Source organism: Nipponia nippon, unplaced genomic scaffold (assembly GCF_047370975.1).
Source record: "Nipponia nippon isolate SJK-2023a ecotype South Korea unplaced genomic scaffold, ASM4737097v1 scaffold_10, whole genome shotgun sequence".
NCBI lineage: Eukaryota > Metazoa > Chordata > Aves > Pelecaniformes > Threskiornithidae > Nipponia > Nipponia nippon.
The window spans coordinates 32,467,930-32,487,657 of record NW_028262291.1 but is presented as its reverse complement, the minus strand read 5'-3'; the positions used below and the strand labels follow the sequence as shown (position 1 = coordinate 32,487,657).

The window sequence follows — 19,728 nt, the reverse complement described above, 5'->3', positions numbered from 1 at the left end:
ACAGCTGTTTGCAGCGAGCAGGACCAGCTTCCTGGAAGAGCCATTTACCACTGCCTACTGTGGATGCTTCCTGGTTTGTTTTCCTTTAGGGGTGGGGGGTGGTGTTTGGCTTTTTGTTTTGTTTGGGGTTTTTTTGGGTTTTATAAACACAACGTAACTTCTCAATTTTCATGAATACCATTTTAATGAGTATTCTCAGCTGCATTAACCCACATTTTACTGCAGACTGCCATTCAACAGACAACTTCACATTTTGTTTTACCATTGGGAAAAGTCTAATTAAACCAGATTTTAATTTATTACTCTAGACTTTTTTTGTTCTCTCTGAATTACTAGGGCAAGAAAGCAGGAAAGCATTTTTTAAGTTATCAAGTCACAGCCGCTCCTAAAGACTGCAACAGTGAGAACACTACCTACCCAGGAAGATCCCTCTTGCTTGCAAAGGAGTAAGAGCAACAGTGGCACAGCCCCAAACTGCTTTAGAGATCCAGTTTTCACTGCCTTAAAGATCAGAATTTACTTTGAAATTGTAACAGCAATACAAACAAGTGTATAAAGGAAATGCAATCCTGAGGAACCACTAAAAATGCGCAATATTTGTACTTTGGTACCATCTTTGTCTAAGAAACAATACTACGCTCTGCCTCACAGCACAGGGGAGCAGAGAGGGTTCCTTAGCGCAGAGATGCTGGAACAGAAGCCATTACTGCATTATTCTGTTCATTATTTGTGTAAAGATAGCATCCATAAGCTCTTCTTGTGGGCTGGCCATCACAATGGATGCTGTATAAGCAACATGTTTACTTCCTAACAAGTAATTATACTGTTTGGGTCTTTATTCTGAAGAGGAAAAGGAAGATGGCTGAAAACCTACCTGCTCCCAGTGCTCCAGTTAAACAGCTACTGGAAGGGCATCCACTGGTTGGGCACCCATTGACAACTAGTCCACTCCCTTTGATGGCCCCATCAGAAGGTGTGCGCCTGTGCCCGCTCTGATGGGTGTGGGAAGAGACCGTCACATGTGTGGGAGTCAGGGACTGGTTGGGGTCTTGTTTGAACCTCTCGATCTGGACATTGACTAGTGGGTTGGTAATGGCTGGCAAGGGAGCCTTGACTGTCACTGGGCTGACAGGCATTTCATACACCACAATCTCATCGCTGTCTGAGCGCAGCAGGGACCGGGTGGAATTACATTCGGAAATGGAAGACAGGGAAAGAAGGGTGAGGGATGTGGATGGCTCGCCTAGCAACAACATGGGATCCTCTTTCTTGAAGATCTTTCGGGAAGGTGGACTAGTGCTCCTGCGTGGGCGTCCAGCTCGCTGGAAAATGCTGTCACGCTTCTTCTTCTCTTCCTTGGGTGCCTCTGGCTCCTCCTCAATCAGCAGCTGACACTTCCCTGCTTCTAACAGATCAAAACCCAGGCCTGCAGCAGCGAGCACTGCTCCACAGCCAAGCAACGCAACCTCACATCGCTTGTGGTGGGAGCCACTACGTTTGAGGCTGTTGGTGGGCGTCAGCTGTGGGGTGCTAGTAGCAGAGTTCACCGGGGTGGACTCCTCGTTGGCATCACTAGAAGGGCCATCCCAGTCTTCATTCTTCTGAAATGGGATGCAGAGGTATGACTGATTGTGCCCAGGTGAAGGGTGCACTTTGCCCTCCCCATTAAGACATTCGCTGTCTTCATCATCTGGAAAGCAAATTAAAACAGACTTTGCATGGATATAACATTTTCACTGGCAAATTTCACTGTCTTACAAATATACATGAAAATAAGCTTCTCCTCAGACGATGCAACTCTCCTTATCGCAAGCTTTATTCACCAACTGCCAAATACTCACAGGCTGTTGTCTCCAAAGCAGATAGGCTGAGACAAGTTAACTGGAAACACCATCAAAGTGGAAGAAATTAGTGACATGTTAATCTATTTGGGAACAACTGCAGAACAGCATTTCAGAAGCAATCTACACCTCAGTTACTTCTAGAGTAAATTTATATGTTTGGGAGTGAGGAGCAAAAGGTAGGAAAATTATAAGGATCTCTTCTTGCAAGTGAAGATGTAACCATGCTGTACATCTAAATATCGTTAACAGGAAAGGAGCTGAGAGATAGCATTGAGCTAGACGGGAATTAAGAGAAGCTTGTTAGCTTGACAGATAAGAAGCACAGAGAGGTGAACAAAAAGAAAATCCAGAGGGAGAAAGTAGTTACTTCAACAAAGAATAAAAGAAAAACGGGTACCACCAAAATGAAAACATTGCTGTAAGCTACCAGGTGAAGGTCAGGAAAGAAGACGTTCATTCAAACGTGAATGGAAGTGGGGATGAGAATATAAAGTCCAGGGAATTCCTTTACCCATCTCTGCTAAGCTGGTGAATCCTGGAAAAGCAGGTGCAGTTCTCTGGATCTTCCCAAGGTTCGGTGCACTGGATGACCACTGTTTGTATCCTTCTACCAGAGCTTTCAGACTGAAACAGTAGAAAGATGAGAGAAAATGTACCATGGTCACAACCGATTTTCATTCTCCCCTTCTATATTCTCTATTGCTCTACTTAGAGCATGCACGTATTCTTAATTACATAGATTTGAAGTTGTCCCATAGCAAGACATTTTGCAACATCTTTACAGCACCTTCAAATACAAGAAAAGTCAAAAAGTCCCTCCCTCATTTGTTATACCGCGCCAGTCAAAAGACCTCTGCTGATAACCAACAGCTATGAATGCAGAATACCAGAAAGCACCACTGCAAAAATCAGACGAAACATTTTCTTTTTAAACCAAAGCAAGCCTACCATGGCAGGTAAAAAAATAAAGTGCTCAGCAGGAGGAGGGAAAAAATATCCCCAAAAACTTTTCCATGCGAAATAAAAATGAACAGTGAAAGTCAAAGATCACTCACTGGGACAATAATATGCTAAAGTCATTGTAACAGCAAAGTCATGCCTCTACATTATAAACCCCAATATTTCTCCTCTAAAGAAAACACTGCATTCAAGTACAGACAATTAAAAGCGTAAGTTCTAGATTACGGAAAAACAGGTAACTAAAATCATAAATCATGTCACTGTTTCTTTTACTTACAGACAAAAAACCCCAAAACCCACAAAAACAAACTAGTGAAAAACCCAAAGCCAAATCCCCTACTTCGACATCACCTGCATTTAAAGGTATGTCACCAGCTGCCTGAGCTTATTAGTAGTCCCCATTCGTAGGTATTCATCACCATCATCCTATTTGTTCCCTGCAGTACTTTCATGACATCAGAAACAACTTTAGTAAGCAGCACAACTTTCTGGCATATGAACACTCAGCAAAGTTTTATTGTACAGTTATCAATATAGTCTGAACTGGGAGATTTCCGGTGCCTTTCTCCAAACTCCAACATGAAACACGTCGCAGTGTTGGTGAAAAGTTAACATATACTTAGGATAGACAGGAATTGAATGAAAGGAGCAAAAAGATCTGTGGATAGTTTGAATGATCTCAGCTGGACACACAAGAGCATCGACCTGTTATTGAAAGAACAGAAAACTTAGGAGATGAGACCTCTTCCAGCTCCATTACTAACTCGCATTGTTCTTTGATAAGACACATAATTCATTACAATCCTTCCCATACAGAAAAAGGATATAAGCATATAAAAATTATCTCTCATATGCTTATATCCTTTCTCTGTATGGGAAGGATTGTGTTTCTTATTTTCCACCAGAATCATTCTGCATTTCTGAGATGGCTTCCACTGCAGGATTTCCAAGTTTTATTATATCAGGTTTTTTGCCTTGGTATATATTTTTCCTCTATTCTCTACCTAACTGGGATGCCCTACTTGTCACCAAACTATATTGCTATAGCAAGGTCACAAGGACTAAACTTGATTCAGCACATGTTCAGTTGGTTGATGACTGTGCTATAGGCATTATGTTAAAAGTATCCTGTGCAGTTCTCAACTGTCTTGAAAGTCCATCGTTTTCCCCCCATTAACCATTCTGGCACATGCCATGAACTTCAGTCACAGCACAGCGACAGCACAGTGCTGAACCCTGTTTGTCAAGACAGACAACCACATGGTTTTACAACAGAGATGCAATTCCGTGTGTGGGTCTGTTCTGATTTACTCCCTCCATACTACACTCAGCTATGTAACACAACCCACCAAATAATGTATGTTGTATCTAAATTATCCATGTGTACAACATGCATAGTTAAGATAAATACTATAAATAGAGCAGCATATTAAGGGAAAGCTGGTGAGTGAAAAGGAACCATGTTAGCAGTGTGATCACCTCCAACAGTAAATGTCAAAGCTTTTACAATATGGGTAGGCAACTATTGAGGAAGGGGAGATTTCCATGGAGCTGGGAAAACACACACTCTGTTCTCTATACGCAGAGATAGCAAAGTTGTAAGTGATAGGCATCAGTAATCTTCAGTTTAGCCTTCCCTTTAGAGTCATAGTTATCTAAAGGGTCTTGGGAATTGCCCTTTATTGTACAGCAGGACCCATCAACTTAGTTTGCTTCCTCATGACTTCTCAGAGCCATCTTCTCTTGCAAACAACAGACTGAAGATTTGTTGTAACTGACAAAGCACAGCTCAATCTGAACAGAAAGATAAATAGCTACCAGAATAATTTCAAGGCCTGCTACGTTTGCCTCAAGGTTATAAAATCTTCATCCTTCCCTTTTATTTTTCACTCCTCTCTTCCTCTCCCCCAAATTACAAGCAGACCCTGAAGACCTGTGCAGAGGATAGCTGCACATCCTCTTAATTAGACGGTAGCATGCATTTGAAAACAATTTAAAACATGCTGACTTAAGAGTACATTCCTGCTACAGCAGTATTATCTGTTACTGCTCCAAGAAAAGAGCAACCGGAATGATTTGAAAGCACTAGCAGCAAAACTATCTATTTCAGTCACCAGCATGACAATTCAGAAACCTAAAGACTTCTTACCTGTGATCTATTTAGATTAAACAACAGGAACGTTATTACTCTGTTGTATTATGGTTGAGTTACTTCTCTGTTGCTTTTTTCTATTGGGAAGTCAAAAGCACCTCTCTTTAGGAGTGATAAGGTGACAAGGCTTATTTGCTCAGCAAATTGCACAAAACTTCCCTACAACTGTAAGACGGCATCTCCAGTGTCTTAATACCATTCTGTAACAACATGTTGAGGCATTAATACAATACTGGCATGAATAAAAAGTGTCTGTTCCCAGGCTTACCCCTATTTAGTTTGCAAGATATTTATGAGATAACTGCTAAAGGACTATGACTACCCGACATTCAGTGCCACCTTCTATGGAATCAGTAACCCCACCAGCATGAAAACTTAAACAGGGTAAAGTAACAATCTGAGACTGATCAATGCCAAGTTTAAAGACAATTAAGACTTCACCATATATCCTTCAGAATATACCATAAGATCACAACTGAACTGTCACAACACTAGTCCAACATAAAGCTTCATCCAGTCTCTGCAATTCAGCACAGCAAGCTTCTGCTGCTGTGCATATTCCTTATGCTCAAAGATAAATGCAGGAGGGTGAATTATCACTGTATAATCTTTTCATGACTGCCTTTACTTGATGTTAATTATAGGTCAGTTTACTCATGCTAGAGAATTTCACTGCAATTCCCACAATGTAATTCTTGCATAAATTTGGAATTACCTCCTGTGAAGAACACATGGAAAGTGACAAAAAAGATGAAGATTCAAGTTCCCTTGATCACAGAGTCATGTAAGCAGCTGGAATAGCAGCACTGCTGCTACCAGAACATTGTCATGGAGAAGACTTGAACTGGACTTTTCTATCCTAAGGTTAGCTCTTCACTTTACCCCAATTTTTATCCTCCTACCCTCTAAAATTAGAATTAAAAAATACTAAAAATAGCAAGCACTCTATCTTTACAGTCACTAACGTTTACTGCAACTCTGCTCCCTTTAAATTAAAGTCTGCAGTCTGGCATGATCTCAGCAAGAAGCAGTAGTTCACTGTATGTTAACTGTACTGCCCTCTCAGCAACACTATCATGTTTCAGATACTCTGCAAAATGCCACAGCTGTATTGAGTCTCCCTGGAAAAGGTGATGAATACTATAGAAAATCTCAGTTGTAGAGAGAACAGGATAGTTTTAGACGGTTAGCATGCAACTCCTTTCCATCTGTCTGTGCCCAAAAGCAATTCAGTGCTTCAGACTGTACAGTAATGAACAGAAACCTGAAGAGCTTTACTCCCAGAATTCTAAGAACATGATTTCAAGGTAGAAGTGTTTTTCTACCAGCTTCAGTGATCTCCTGCCCTTTTATATAATTAATGATTGTAAAGTGTGACATCTCTTAATTCTGTAGAATGCTATGCTTCATCTACAGAATAGGTAAGGCATAGGCAGCAGTCAAAGAAGCTTCCTCCACATTGCCCTGTTAACATGTCAAGAGTACCTTTGAGGGAGAACATATTTTAATGTCATTAGAACACTTAGATCCAGGCCCTCTTACAGAGGACCGCAATAGTGACGCATTATGTAAACATCTATTTTCCACGAATTTCACACTTGAGCACATAATATTAAAGATAAATTATAACCAGTTATTTTATTTTCCCTGCTAAAAAATATGGCAATCAATTTAGCAGGGGAAAAAGCTTCAAACTCCACTAAAAAAAAAATCACAAGACATTCAAACCTCTTAGAAGATCAAAATACTCCTATGTTTAAAGCAGCATTTCAGCAATCATCCATTGGTGTCTTGGTATAAATAATTCACACACACACACACAAAAAAGCCACAGAAGAAGAATCTGTAGAAATAGACATACAACCTATTTCTGCAAAAATCACTTTAGGATGTATTCACTCAAGGTAAGTGTCCTTTTCAAAAGCATGAAGAGAAGATATTTGCCTGGCCCTACCAGATACTTTTTAAATAATAGCATTTAAGACAAGAAAAAGCATAGCTGAGAATTGTAAAAGAGAAGTAGTTTCAGATATGATAAGAAAGTTGAGCCCCAAAATAAAGAAAAGCTACTAGAGAAACAGTTTTGCACAGCTAAGAAGTTCTACTGCTTACAAATACACATAACAAGGTAATAGCAGACAGTGAAAGCATCAGTCAGTGCTGAAACTCTAGCAAGGGATTGAATGCAATGCAATTTCGTAATCTGCTTTGAATCTCTAACATCCCTGGTACAGCAAATAAGTTTGAAAGCAGAAAAGTGTTTGCAAAAGGATAGGCAAACCTCCTGCGAGCCAGCTCATAACCAGTTTTAGAACCTGGAAACCAGTCTGGTTCCAGGCCCTCTCTTACCCATCTTCTCCTGCACCCAGCTCCTTGTGACAAAGTGAGCTTGGTCCCCAAGTGCGTCCCTTTTTCTTCTGGCCTCTCTTCTCTTCTTCCTCTCCTTCCTCCTTTGGAAGGACTGAGCTTCGTCCCCACGTTTTACTGCTTTCAGCAGGAGTCACTTCAGAAGTGGGAAGAACAGTGGAAAATGGGAAAGGAAAAGAGATACACAAATTAAAAAACTGGTTCCACAGCAACATAAAGAATAAAACATAGGCCGGAACAGGAATAGTAATGAAAACATCCATTCAGCCTTCTTTCCCATAATTCTGACCAATTATCAACACAGATCTAACAACCACATTCCCTCAAAAATAGTACAGATAGGCTTTACAGCTTTATTCCATCACTGGTTTCTCTTTTAGAACCACCAGTTTGATACCAGACACAAAAGTGTCATGATATCCAATACAAACACTACACATGTGTAGTACTACTACATTCATACTTCTAATACACGCTTGTCTGCCTAGTTCTGTTTTATTATGGGGACACTATTTTCATGACAGGTGCCCTTGTTCTTCTTCCAACAGTAACTTAATCCACTTCAATAATGTTTCAGTGATCTATTCTGCAAATTAGTATTTTTAAAAACTAACCTGTACACCTAAGGAATGTATTTCCTATACAATCAAAGAGCAATATTTCAAGAACTTGGGTAATTAAGGTTTGGACTCCAAAGAAGGCGATACTCCTCCCCATCATCAACACACTCAATTTTTTTCTCCAAATGCATACATGCAGGGCACAAGGCAAACATTTTAGAAACATCTTTTTCTACAGTCCTGTCCTAGATATGGAATCTTGGCATCTTACCACGGTGACAGACTGCACATTTCCCAAATTCAATACTACATTGAGCTCCTTACACTGTATGGCCCTGAGTCTGGGAATAATGGTAGGACTTGCAGGAGGGCTGGAGCAGCTACTGATCAAGCTTTTCCTTTTATCCATCGTTGGAGAAGCCTGCACAGTGAATTTATGCTGGAAATCTGTTTACCAAAAGAAAAAGAAAAAAATCAAAACAAAAGCAGAAAGACACAGTTAAAATTCATTTTTAATATAAGAAAAAAGAAATAATATTTTATGGTAACTTTCAAAGAGCACAATTTACCGGATCTCTGTAGAAATGAAGTTTTACAGCTAATTGCTATCCCCCCATCCTACATGCAGTTACTTCAGGACAAACGTGCGCTCACACTCATGAAGATGTATCTTCTTAGTGTAAGTGTGAGATACATACACACGCACACATAGATCCCCATGTGTTGACTGTCATTTACGCCAAAGTATGTCGCTGTATAAATTCTTTTCACCTTATCTCTCAGTTTCTTAAGCTAAGCAAAACCACCAGCATTAGGTGTTTACAGACCTAAAGAAAGGCATAGTTAACATGCACATTTTATCATCATTGCTCTTCTGAACAGCCAGTCTCTCTCAGAAAACAAAGAATTTAGTGTAAGCCGTCATCCTTGAGGTAATGATGAGCCTTAGGTGATTTACGAAACCCACACTTTGTTGTTTTACAAATTTGAATCTCCATACAGAATCCGCAGCAGAAATGCTAAGGATTCGATATTTCTGAAAATCGCCATCTTCATTCTTAAGTGACTTCCCTGACACCTCACCAATATTTAACATTTCTTCCAGAAGGGTAATATTAGAGGTCACTTGTCTGTTAATATGAGTTTACATATGAACTAGCAATGTAGGGCTGTAGTCTCACAGCTATCAACGTATTTTTGATAATTTTTAGATTCCCACACCAAAAAATCCAGTAGATTATGGTTTCTGCTGCAGCATTATGTAAAATATTCCCAGAGCAAGAACCTCCACCATTTTTAATGTACATCCTTTATTAAACTGATCATTTTGAGTATTAACATGTTAAACTGCAACGCCAACATTTTTACCATGAACCATATACAGCCATTGACTAACAAAAATGTAACATCTCAAATTTACTTCTGACCTTCATACTTGGAACTTTGGGGAATGCTAGCCACAAGAGCATCAAATTTAGTTTCTTGATCCCAAAGAGGCATGTTTTTCCCAAAGTACATCAAACACTTTCTAATGTGTAAGTATCAGTACAAAGGAGCTACCGAAGCTACAGGTTCACCTGTTCCTCCCAATTCACCTGACACAGCCTAACATGTCACCAACCTGAAGGCAGGCTGATATGATTGCCATCTTTTAACTTGAGCCGGTTCCTCTTGAACTTCCCCATGCGTTTCTTCACCCGAGGCTTCTCCTGACAGAGCTGGTGGATGATGATGTTGAGCTCCCTTTCCAGGATGTCAATCTCGCGTTCTGCCAGCTCCTGTTCCCGCCTTCGCAGCAACTCCTCATGGTTCTTCTGTTCAACAGCTGCACGAGTCAGCTCTTCTTCCCATGTGCGCAGCTCCTGGGGGGAGATAAGAAAGGAGAAATTAAAAGCTCCCTTGTGTCCTGCGGGTTAAGACTAATGTTACCTATTCCGAAGGTACAGCAGCAATGACTTGTGCTCACAGCACTGCTAGCGCCACTGTTTAAAGGCTCAGCTGAAAGCCAAAAACCCCAAACAATCCTCAAGAACTTCTGTGCTTGCCAATTAAGGGCCTTCATATCAGTACTAAAATTTGGACGTCGGCACTTGTGAGGCCACACCTGGAATCCTGTGTGCAGTTCTGGACTCTCCAGTACAAGAAAGACATGGACGTACTCGAGGGAGTCCAACGAAGGGCCATGAAGCTGATTAAGAGACTGGAGCATTTCTCCTATGAGGAAGGGTTGAGAGAGATGGGACTGTTTATCCTAGCAAAGAGAAGGCTTGGGTGGGGGGAAGGAGGATCTTATCAGTGTATATTAAAAACCTGAAGGAAGGGTGCAAAGAAGAGAGCCAGGCTCTTTTCAGCAGTGTCCAGGGACAGGACGAGGCAATGGGCACACACTGAAACACAGGAGATTCCGTCTGAACACTTTTTTCCTGTGAGCGTTACTGAGCACTGGCACAGGTTGCCCAGAAAGGCTGTGGAATCTCCCTCCTTGGAGATATTCAAAAGCCATCTGGATATGGTCCTGGGCAACTGGCTCTAGGTGGCCCTGACTGAGTAGGGGAGTTGGACCACATGACCTCCAGAGGTCCCTCCAACTTCAACCATTCTGATTCTGTGAAAAGGCACTGAATCCTAAATTCAGTGTCATGAGAAAATACGCTGCATATCTAACATGAGCATGTTTACAAGAGCCATTGGAGAGTACCGTGCATACAGGAACCCATTTTGGAAGATTTATTCATAACATTGAAAAGAATCCTTGCTTTCCTGTTCAGTAAGCACCTATGCTAACTTCAGTATTGACTTAAAACTGTTTAAAAATAACCTTGTCATCTCATGCATCATAAGATAGCAAAAACCACAGCTCTAACATAAAAATGAATGAAGAAATCATCAGGAGGTCATTCCCATCATTTGCCACCAAGCATGGCTGCTCGTTAGGCATAAAGATGCATAAGGCAAACTTTTCAATCTTTTCCTTGTTGACAAAATGAATCAACTGAAATTGTCCTTGAGATCTCAAAAAGTCTTCTCACTGCACTCCTCTTGCCACAAGGACAAAAGAATTCAGCGCTCAGAATAATTATCTCCAGCTGGCTAATTCCACTGCAGAAGGTAAAAACTGAAGAATTCAAGTTAAACTTCAGATAGATTATCAGATAGATTTTAGTTTAGATTATTAATTTTTTTTTCAATAACGTCATCATTACCTGTCCCATCACCACGGCGGTTTGGTACATTTTACTCATGAGGTGAATAGGATATAAAATCCTCTTTCCTCATTGCTACGAACTAATACAGTACTCAAAACCTGAGGCCAGTCTAGCTACTACTGTTTGGTCTTCTGTTTGTCTGTTGAAGTTTCTGGTTTTCAAAACATGTTCCAACACAGTTACGCCATGGGACAACAGCAGCAGGGAAATGACTATTAGCTATTTTATTTTTCCCAAAAGCTACTATAATATGTGAATAGAAATGTTTTAAGTATTGTTGCAGGACTTCTCTCCCCTGCACCAAGGTCTCCTTTTCTTTCTCTCTGCTTCCTAAACCCAACTTCTGAGCCCAAATCAAGTTGGCTGCTTATTACAAATTTATTTTTAGGCAAGAGACGGTGAACTTAGAAAATATTATTACTTTAGTGATTCCACTGCAGTATTTCACACCAACAACTGTAAAGACAGTCTCTGTGAGGACCTTAACATAGATGTAAGCAAGCTGTGCTTTCTGCAAGTATGCTCGAAGAAAACTTCAGCTTTTTTACCTCTACTCTTTGAGGCTAATGATCACAATTTCTTTTATTCCTGCTAGCACTTTGTTTCCTGCTATTTACCCAGATGGACTTCAATTATAACAGTTATTGGACCATTCCCTTGGTAGCACTCATGTTTATTATAGTCTATCCACTTTGGCTGTGCTCAAAGCCTGGAAAACTGACAGAACCAAAGCTGCAATGTTTGTCAGAGTATATATGATGAAACTACCCCTCCTACTTTTACTGTTAACAGTTATCATTGGGCTTCTCAATTAAGATGCTAACAGTGAAATAATTATCAGATGCATTAAACAATGAAGCCAACTCATCATAGCAGTTTGCACAGTGTATAATGGAAGCTCACTACAATATTAGAAAGAGTAGCAGCTCAGGATGCAGGTATTTATTTTACTCATGATTCTGCCCTTGTGTGCTTTATAACCTGCCATTGATTCAGGAACTTATTACAAGCTCCAGTAAAGCACATACAAAATTAACTCTGGAATGCACTAAACAATGATCCCTGTTTGAATTATGAAATGGGGAAAATTATAATCCAGAGAGCACAAGCACGGAGTGTTTTTCTCTACTTACCTTTTCTTTGGCTCTGAGCTGATCAAACATCTCTTGGATCTCTTGTTTCCAGTCTTCCTGCAGGGAGTGGAAGGAATCTTTGGGCATTTCAAAGAAACCAGACTCTTCTATGGCGGTGAGATGGTCTAAGATAGTGGCAAAGGAAGGTCGTGAGTGTGGGTCAGGGTTCCAACAATCTAGAATAGGACAAAGACAAGCAGCTGTTAAGCATCTCTTAGTATGGAGGTTTGAGAGGATGAATAGTACTTTACTGATCCCCAGTGGCTAAGAGTGGCATGCACACTGTCTCTGTTACCCCATCTTTCCCATTTCCCACTTGCATTGACTACTGTCCAATCATAACACAAATATGGAATTCATGCTTTCATGCTTATACAATATCCCACATCACTTAAGATCTTGAACTACCTGGTCTCTAGATTCTATTGCAATACTGTGCCAAGTAAAAGAGAGGTTGACTAACTTTACAGAAAGTTACATTCTCAATCATATACTAAAAAATCATAAATAATTTCCTTAAATATTTTGCTTTAAGTTGCATGTGCTCACAGAGATGAGATACTATGCAAGACTCTTGCCAACAGTTCTTTTATCACACTTACACTGTAGAGTTAACAGCCCTACTGCAGAAGGATATCTATCAGAGTTCTTTCTAATGCCAAACTCTAATACTAAGCTGAGTCATTATGAATCTCTTCCACAGAACTGAGAATCAATCCTGCAAAGCAGACTGGGCATAGCTTGAGTGAAAATAGGAAATTCAAGTAAATAATTACATCAAATAGTGCATTTGGAGTTTTCTTATTTTTAAGGGTTCCTTTTTATTATTTGAGAGAAAATCACTGATCAGGCTTTTTTCTTTTGCTTTTAAGAGAAACCACAGATAAACAAGCTTTTTCATTTACAGTCTAACGCAATGACTTACCCAATTACAATTCTGCTCTAAAAACGCAGAATTTAAGGTATGTATCTTAGACATGAGACAACTCAACTAGCAATAATATAAAAAGGTATTCGTTTTACAATGATGGGAATTGAACATTGAAAACAGAAGTGGAAATAGAAAATGGTATGAAGCGACATATCAAGCTATGAAATCATTAAGAACTTGTTTTTAAAAAGCCATTAAGTCAAAATGTTTGACTTTTAACAACACTTTTGAATAGGAAATTCTTACTCATTCAGTCCCCCCCTCTTACTTCACCCTTATTTCTACTTCTGCAGAAAACATCACTTTCTCATTCTATACTGTCCTGTACTGGCACTTACACAGGTTCTTGTTCAACAAGTATCCTTATTGTCTTTAGTACTGCTAGACGCCTGCATGCCATAATTTGAGAAGAACCAAACAGAAAAACTTAGCATTCAAGTATATTTCTAGGGAATACAGCTTTTGTGCATGAATGGAAGAAACTAACACGTGGGTCTCTCTCAATATATTCATATTATCATTGCTCTAAATAGTCACTGGATTTAAAGACACATTACTGCAGCACAAGGCGAGTGTTATAAAAATGTTCTAAAGTTTCCTAGACCTCACAGTTGGAAAAAAGGAAACATTCTTAAAAAAAATTTTGGTGATGTCCTAAAAGACATTTATTCATCAGTTTTGTGGATTGAAATACATCAAGGACCAGCTGTAATTAAAAATAAACAACACCTCACAAAATCTGTGCAACTGCTGAGGCTTGGTTTTACAGGTCTTTTTGTTGATTTTAGCGTTACTAAGATTTTGCATTTGGGAGCTTTGGTTTCAAAACTGCTGGTATCAAGATGCTGGTATTTAAGCATCTGATCAGGTTCCAGGAGGCATAAGCTGCAACACATTTGTGTTTATGGATTTCAAATTGCTTCTCTTATCAAAACAGAGAACTGAGGATGTTAAAGAGTGCTATGAAGGTCCCCTGCTGCTGACCAATTAGTAGCAATGGGCGATACAGCTGGACTGTCAGTACCATAATCTCTGCCTCTTTACCCCAGTTTTAAGCATGGCAAAGCAAACATGACCCAAAGTAAAACAAAATGCTGCAGCCAGCCAAAGGCATGAATGAGTGAACAGGATAACTACGCAGGTGGCCCGTGGCTTTTATTTCCCCAGGCCTAGATCTGCCATTATTTGCACTAATGAGGACAGTTGTAACATACAAGTCTTTTCTGTGAAGAGGGAAAGTTCAGCTTTGTTGTCTCAGTGAAGACCACCAGGGCAGTAATTCAAAAGTAAAAGCAGCATTAGGGGAACAAGAGTTCACCCGAGCCGAGACGGGAAACAGCCTGTTTGAAAAACAGTTTTGGTGAAGAGGCAGAAAGTAATTTTTTTCTTGTTCTCTTCTTCCCCTTGCACACGGAGAAGCCAAGCGTTGCAAAGCCGTGTGGGTACTGACCCCTGTGCTGCTGGGTTCAAGCGCAGGCCAGATGCCTCTACCTGACTTTCCCAATAGAGGGCATTATTTTTAACCCCAGCAGCAGATACCTCACTTATATTTAAGAAATCCAGGGTCCCTGTTTTAGGGAACCATATCAAAATAAACTGTCCTGGCACAATACTGAGCTGGTAGTTCCATTAGCTCTTTCAGATGCAGCTTCTTGCTTTACATCGCTTCCACGCTACTGTACCTGCAACTCTGCTGCTGTTTGCTATCCAGTAGAATATTTCTTTTCTAAAACAACAGTACGTGAAATTTTCTATTTTAACTTAATTGAAGCCTGTAACCTACAGAAAAGACCAGGGAAATGCAAAAGTATTCTAAAAGCAGAGAAATCAATCAGAAACATTTTCTTGCATAAATCAAATTCCTTTCTTGGGGCTAAAAACACCACCAGAGGCCACAGAATATCAGTTCTATGTTCAGACTCATTCTTTGCTCACTAAGACTATAAAACATGTTTGATTTCTCTTTACCTCCGTTTTAATTTCTGCCAGATAGGTATAAAAATGTTTATTAGGTATAAACACCTGGAAATCCTTGGGAAGAGGGGCACTGAAAAAAACACTAAAGGTACTGCTGTGAGAGAGGGAGGGAAGGAAGAAGGGACGGAAGAACAACCAAAGCTCGGGAGATATGTAAGTAGTTGCAATAGCCAGTAGGGCAGGTCACAGAGGTACACCCCAAAAACTACCTCACAGAATCCTTTTTAAATAACTACAGCAGCTCTGATGACAAACTCCTGTATTTCTTTCATTCATATGTAGCCCACCTTGGGCACGAACTATCTCCACACGCAAAGCAGAAAAATCACATCATTCTGATTGAAAATTTGGGTTGTTTTCAAATGTCAAAGCCACATTTAAACCCTCTCCCTGAAATGTCAGTAGGATAAAGTTTCATTCCAAATCAATCTGACACTGCCCAGCAAGATGTTCAAGCTATGAATTTCAAAACAAGTTGAAGACTTCAAACTAGACCAAAATATGTGAAATTTTGGTCTTGGTGAGTCTTCACTACTAGAAAACAACAAGCTAGATGATGACAGCAATAGCCCCCCATTTTCCTATAAAGCCAGTTGATAAAAAAATGGCAGGGAAATGTCTTTCACATACTACTCTTGTACTAGAGTAACTGTCAAAGCACACTAACAGCCAAGCCTAGCTCCCATAAGAACTTGCACCATTGAATAAAGCCATTCAAGAAATCTGTGCTCTTAAGTATCAAAACCAACACAAGGAGGCAATGCTCAACAGCACTCTAGAAACGGCACAAACCATACTCACACAACAGCTAGCTTACCTTCCATGAGTTTGGCAAAAGGCTCTGGACACGTGGAAGGGATTGGAAGGGCAAGTTTATTCATGGCAACACCGTATGCTACTGCAAGACCATCAATTCCTCGGAATGGTACTTCTCCTGTTAGCAGTTCCCAAAGCAGCACACCGTAACTACGAGGAAGAAAACAGAAAAGAGAATAGGTGTTTGACTAACACATTCTTTGTTGAGCAACAAGAAAGTACCTGAACCTATCAGGGTAAGTCTGGCACGCTGAAGAAATTGCTGGTTTCTGGACAAGCTTATCATGGCTGCCAAGCTGGTCAAGTGCCTTATCTTACCTGCTTTTTTAATAAGACTGAATAAGATGCCATTTTCGCCTTTTAGGCAAAAATAATTTTCTCTGGAAACTGGGAACAATCTGAAAAACATTAACATAAATCTTCTAACTAATTTAGCAAATTTCAAACCAGACCCAGTGAAACTCTCAAAAACGTGAAGGAGGGTTGTTTGGTGGGTTGCGATTTTTAAATATAAGTGAAAAGTACTTCTTCAGAATTAAGTTGTTCTTAAGATGTTCTATGAAATATTAATTATGAAGTTATGGAAATAGTTCCAGGACTGTTCCCCCCCGCCCCCAGGTACACGACAAACAACACATCCCCAGAATATTCTCTCTGCTTCTAGGAAACCTGAGCCAGAGACGGCTTCTTCATACTTAGTGACCTGACCGTTTTTTCTTCTCTCTTCTGAACGCCATTTACTGTTCACTATGTTCTGTGGTAGTGAGTTCCACAAATTTAACGATGCATTGCCAAAAAAATACTTCCGTGTGTTTGTTTTGAGCTTGTCATTTGGTAATTTCATTTGTTTCTCTGTAGTTCTTTCAATACAAAGAAGAATGAACATATGTTCCCTATTAGCTCCTTCCATGCCATCCATGATTTCACAGGCTTCCACTACATCCTGCCTAAATCATCTTTTTTCCAGCCCCCCAAAATCCTAATCCAGCTAAATTCTAATCTAGTTACTCTCCTGAACAGAAGCCATTTAATATCTTTCATTGACCTTGACATCTTCTGTACCATCTCATTCCATTTAAGCCTTTTATGTTGGAATGACCAAAATCACAAAGTTTTAAAGATATGGGGAGAGGCACAGTATTTCCTGTTTTCTTCTTTATTTCTCTCCTACTAAATTTTAATTTGCCACTTGCCTTTCTGACTCCTTACGAAATGAGATCGGTTACCCACAGTAACTCCAATATCTTTTTACTGAATCATAATAGTAAAATTTAGAGCCCATCATTGTACATGTGAAATTCTCCCATGGGTACTACTTTGTATTCATTACTGTTTCATCTATTTTATCATTCAGTATAGTGAAACTTTTCCTCAGCTCTCTGCTGTAGATTAATTTTTCTTATCCTGAATAACTTGGTATCATCAACAATTATTACCTAACCATTTATTGCTTTTTCAAATCACTTATGATTATGTTGAACACAGAATTCCCCACCAAGAAAACTGACTTATTCCTTTAGTAATTAAGAATTGACTAAATGATGGGAAACAGACTTCCCCTCTTTTCCCACATCAATTTACTTTCTTTAAAACCTTTTGATGAAAGATTTTGTTGAAAGTTTTTATAAATCCAAATATGGACAAGCAATCTTACCACTTGGCCACATACTCAGTAAGTCCTTCAAGAATTTTCATTTTACACAAGATATTATTCCCTTCTACAAAAGCTGACTCTTCCCCAGAGATGCTCATATGTCCACCAGCTTCCTGCTCTTTAGTGTTGTTTCCACCATTTAGTAGAACTAAAAATCAGGTTTGCTCCTCCTTAGGAAGCTCTTTTAAGACCTGTCATCATGTTTGCTGCCTTCCATTTCTCTGGTATTAAGGCAGCTTTAAGCAACAGATTACACAGCACAGCTATTAACTCAGCTGGCTCTCTCATGTTCCTGCAGAAATCTTGGGTGTTACTGTAAATCCCAGCAACTTGTTACTGTTCATTTTATCAGTCAGTTTTAACACCTCAGTGGACTGTATTTCAATATGAGATGTCCTGCAGCTCAGTTCCCTTAAAGAGAAATTTTCAGCTTAAAAAGCCTCTCATTGCTCCATTCTAGCAGACACAAGTCACTTACGAAGTTTTTTCTGCTATAGTCTTATCTTCTTTGCATTCTTACATCTTGGTCACCTCTGGGCTGTATGTTCTCCTGCAGGGTCCTCACCTGTGCTGCATTTGAAAGCAATTTATTTGTTTTTATGCTTTTTGCAAGACTCTCCTCAAAACCTTTTTAATCTTCTTGAGTGTTTTACATTCAACTTGCTAGCACTTACATCCATGCCTAATTTTCCTCATTTGGATACAGGTTCAACTTTTTGAAGGATGCCTTCCAGTAGTCTCTTCTACATCATCATCTTCATTCATTTAAGGACTTTCCTATGCATTTGCTCTGAGCTTTAACTTCGTGTCCTTAAGAGATATCCATGTTGCGCATTCCCATTTTGCTGTTTTTACACAAAATTCTCAATGTTGTCATTAATCTCCTTGAGAGTAAACACTACTGTAATGGACTAATTTTTCTTAATTGTTCTTGCAAAGATATTGAATCTAAGTATACATATATTTTGATCATGATCATATTGTACAATTTTGAAGGCTTCCTAAGCACGCCTGAAGACCAAATGAAGAACTGCTTCTCCTCCTAAAAGCTTCCTGAATAGCTGCTCCATGAAACAGTCATTTCTGAAGCTAAAAGATTAATCTCTTCTAGTTTCAAAGCAACAATTGCCCTGTCCATTTGGGACTAATCAAAATTTTCATTATCACAGCCTGTACTCTTGCAACCTCCCCTCCACTCCACCAAGTCTTTAACATTCATTGTAACTGCTGTCACCTTAGTTGGACAGCCTTAATACTACTTTTACTATTTAGATATGGAATTTCAGTCACTAGATATTCCACCTTTGCTGCTAACACAGTTTACTTTATTAAGCAAAATATTGGGGTTTTTTTCACCTATACAATCTTTTGCATTTTTCCTATGTAATTCATATTCCTGATATTATAATGATAATTATAACTGATTATTGCTTTCCATCAAGGTTCTCAATTTCTTATTGTCTCAAGAGCCTCACTTGAAAAAAATAAAGAGGACTTTAAGGATTTCCCATTTTCTTTTTGGCCTTCTAGGATTCATAAGACACTCAAAGAAAATGAATACTGGACTGAATATATATTTGGCCTGTCTAAATCTGATTGATCGTTCATGTTACTCTTCAGTTTGGATGCAAGTGTTGATATCAAAAGGTAGGAAAGACTCCTGAAGAGTTGTGTTATTACTTTACCACTAGTGCTGGATAAAACACGTATTACATATTTCTCTTAATGGAATAGTTAGGAAAGCACTGTTTATGTGCTCAAAGCATTTCTTCTGCAGGGTAATTTTGAAAAGACAAAGGAATGGGACAGACTGATGTTTCTTCTAGCGTGACACTAGACGTATATATTGCAGGAAAGGTCACTTTGTTTCTGACAAAACTGAATGCCACCTCTTCCTCACGTACTGAGAGCTCATTGCTGAGAATACTGCTTCCACCGAACTAGGGAAACACTGTTTTGTGGCATTTGAACAACAATCATCCCAAGTGATTAAACAGCAAGAGAGGTGCTGAACAGAGTGTTTTCCATTAACTCTCAAGCAGGTGATTGGGAATTACAAAGGAAAAAGCCAGAGACAGAAGAGATTTATACAAAAAAGGCATAGGAAGAAAGAATCAAGGGCCTCTCC

The 19,728-nt window shown here is 39.5% G+C and overlaps 1 protein-coding gene across 3 annotated transcripts in view; it reads right to left on the bottom strand.

The window, feature by feature from the left end:
• MAP3K9 (mitogen-activated protein kinase kinase kinase 9) overlaps positions 1-19,728 on the bottom strand; it is a 62,439-nt gene that overhangs the window by 11,214 nt on the left and 31,497 nt on the right. For all 3 annotated transcript variants that reach the window (XM_087746446.1, XM_087746445.1, XM_087746444.1), the window contains 7 exons: positions 15,948-16,096; positions 12,223-12,398; positions 9,505-9,745; positions 8,208-8,330; positions 7,306-7,459; positions 2,356-2,468; positions 875-1,690 (listed from right to left, as the gene is read on the bottom strand). In XM_087746446.1, coding sequence (XP_087602572.1) covers positions 875-1,690; positions 2,356-2,468; positions 7,306-7,459; positions 8,208-8,330; positions 9,505-9,745; positions 12,223-12,398; positions 15,948-16,096 — 1,772 coding nt within the window. The remainder of the gene's footprint in view (positions 1-874; positions 1,691-2,355; positions 2,469-7,305; positions 7,460-8,207; positions 8,331-9,504; positions 9,746-12,222; positions 12,399-15,947; positions 16,097-19,728) is intronic.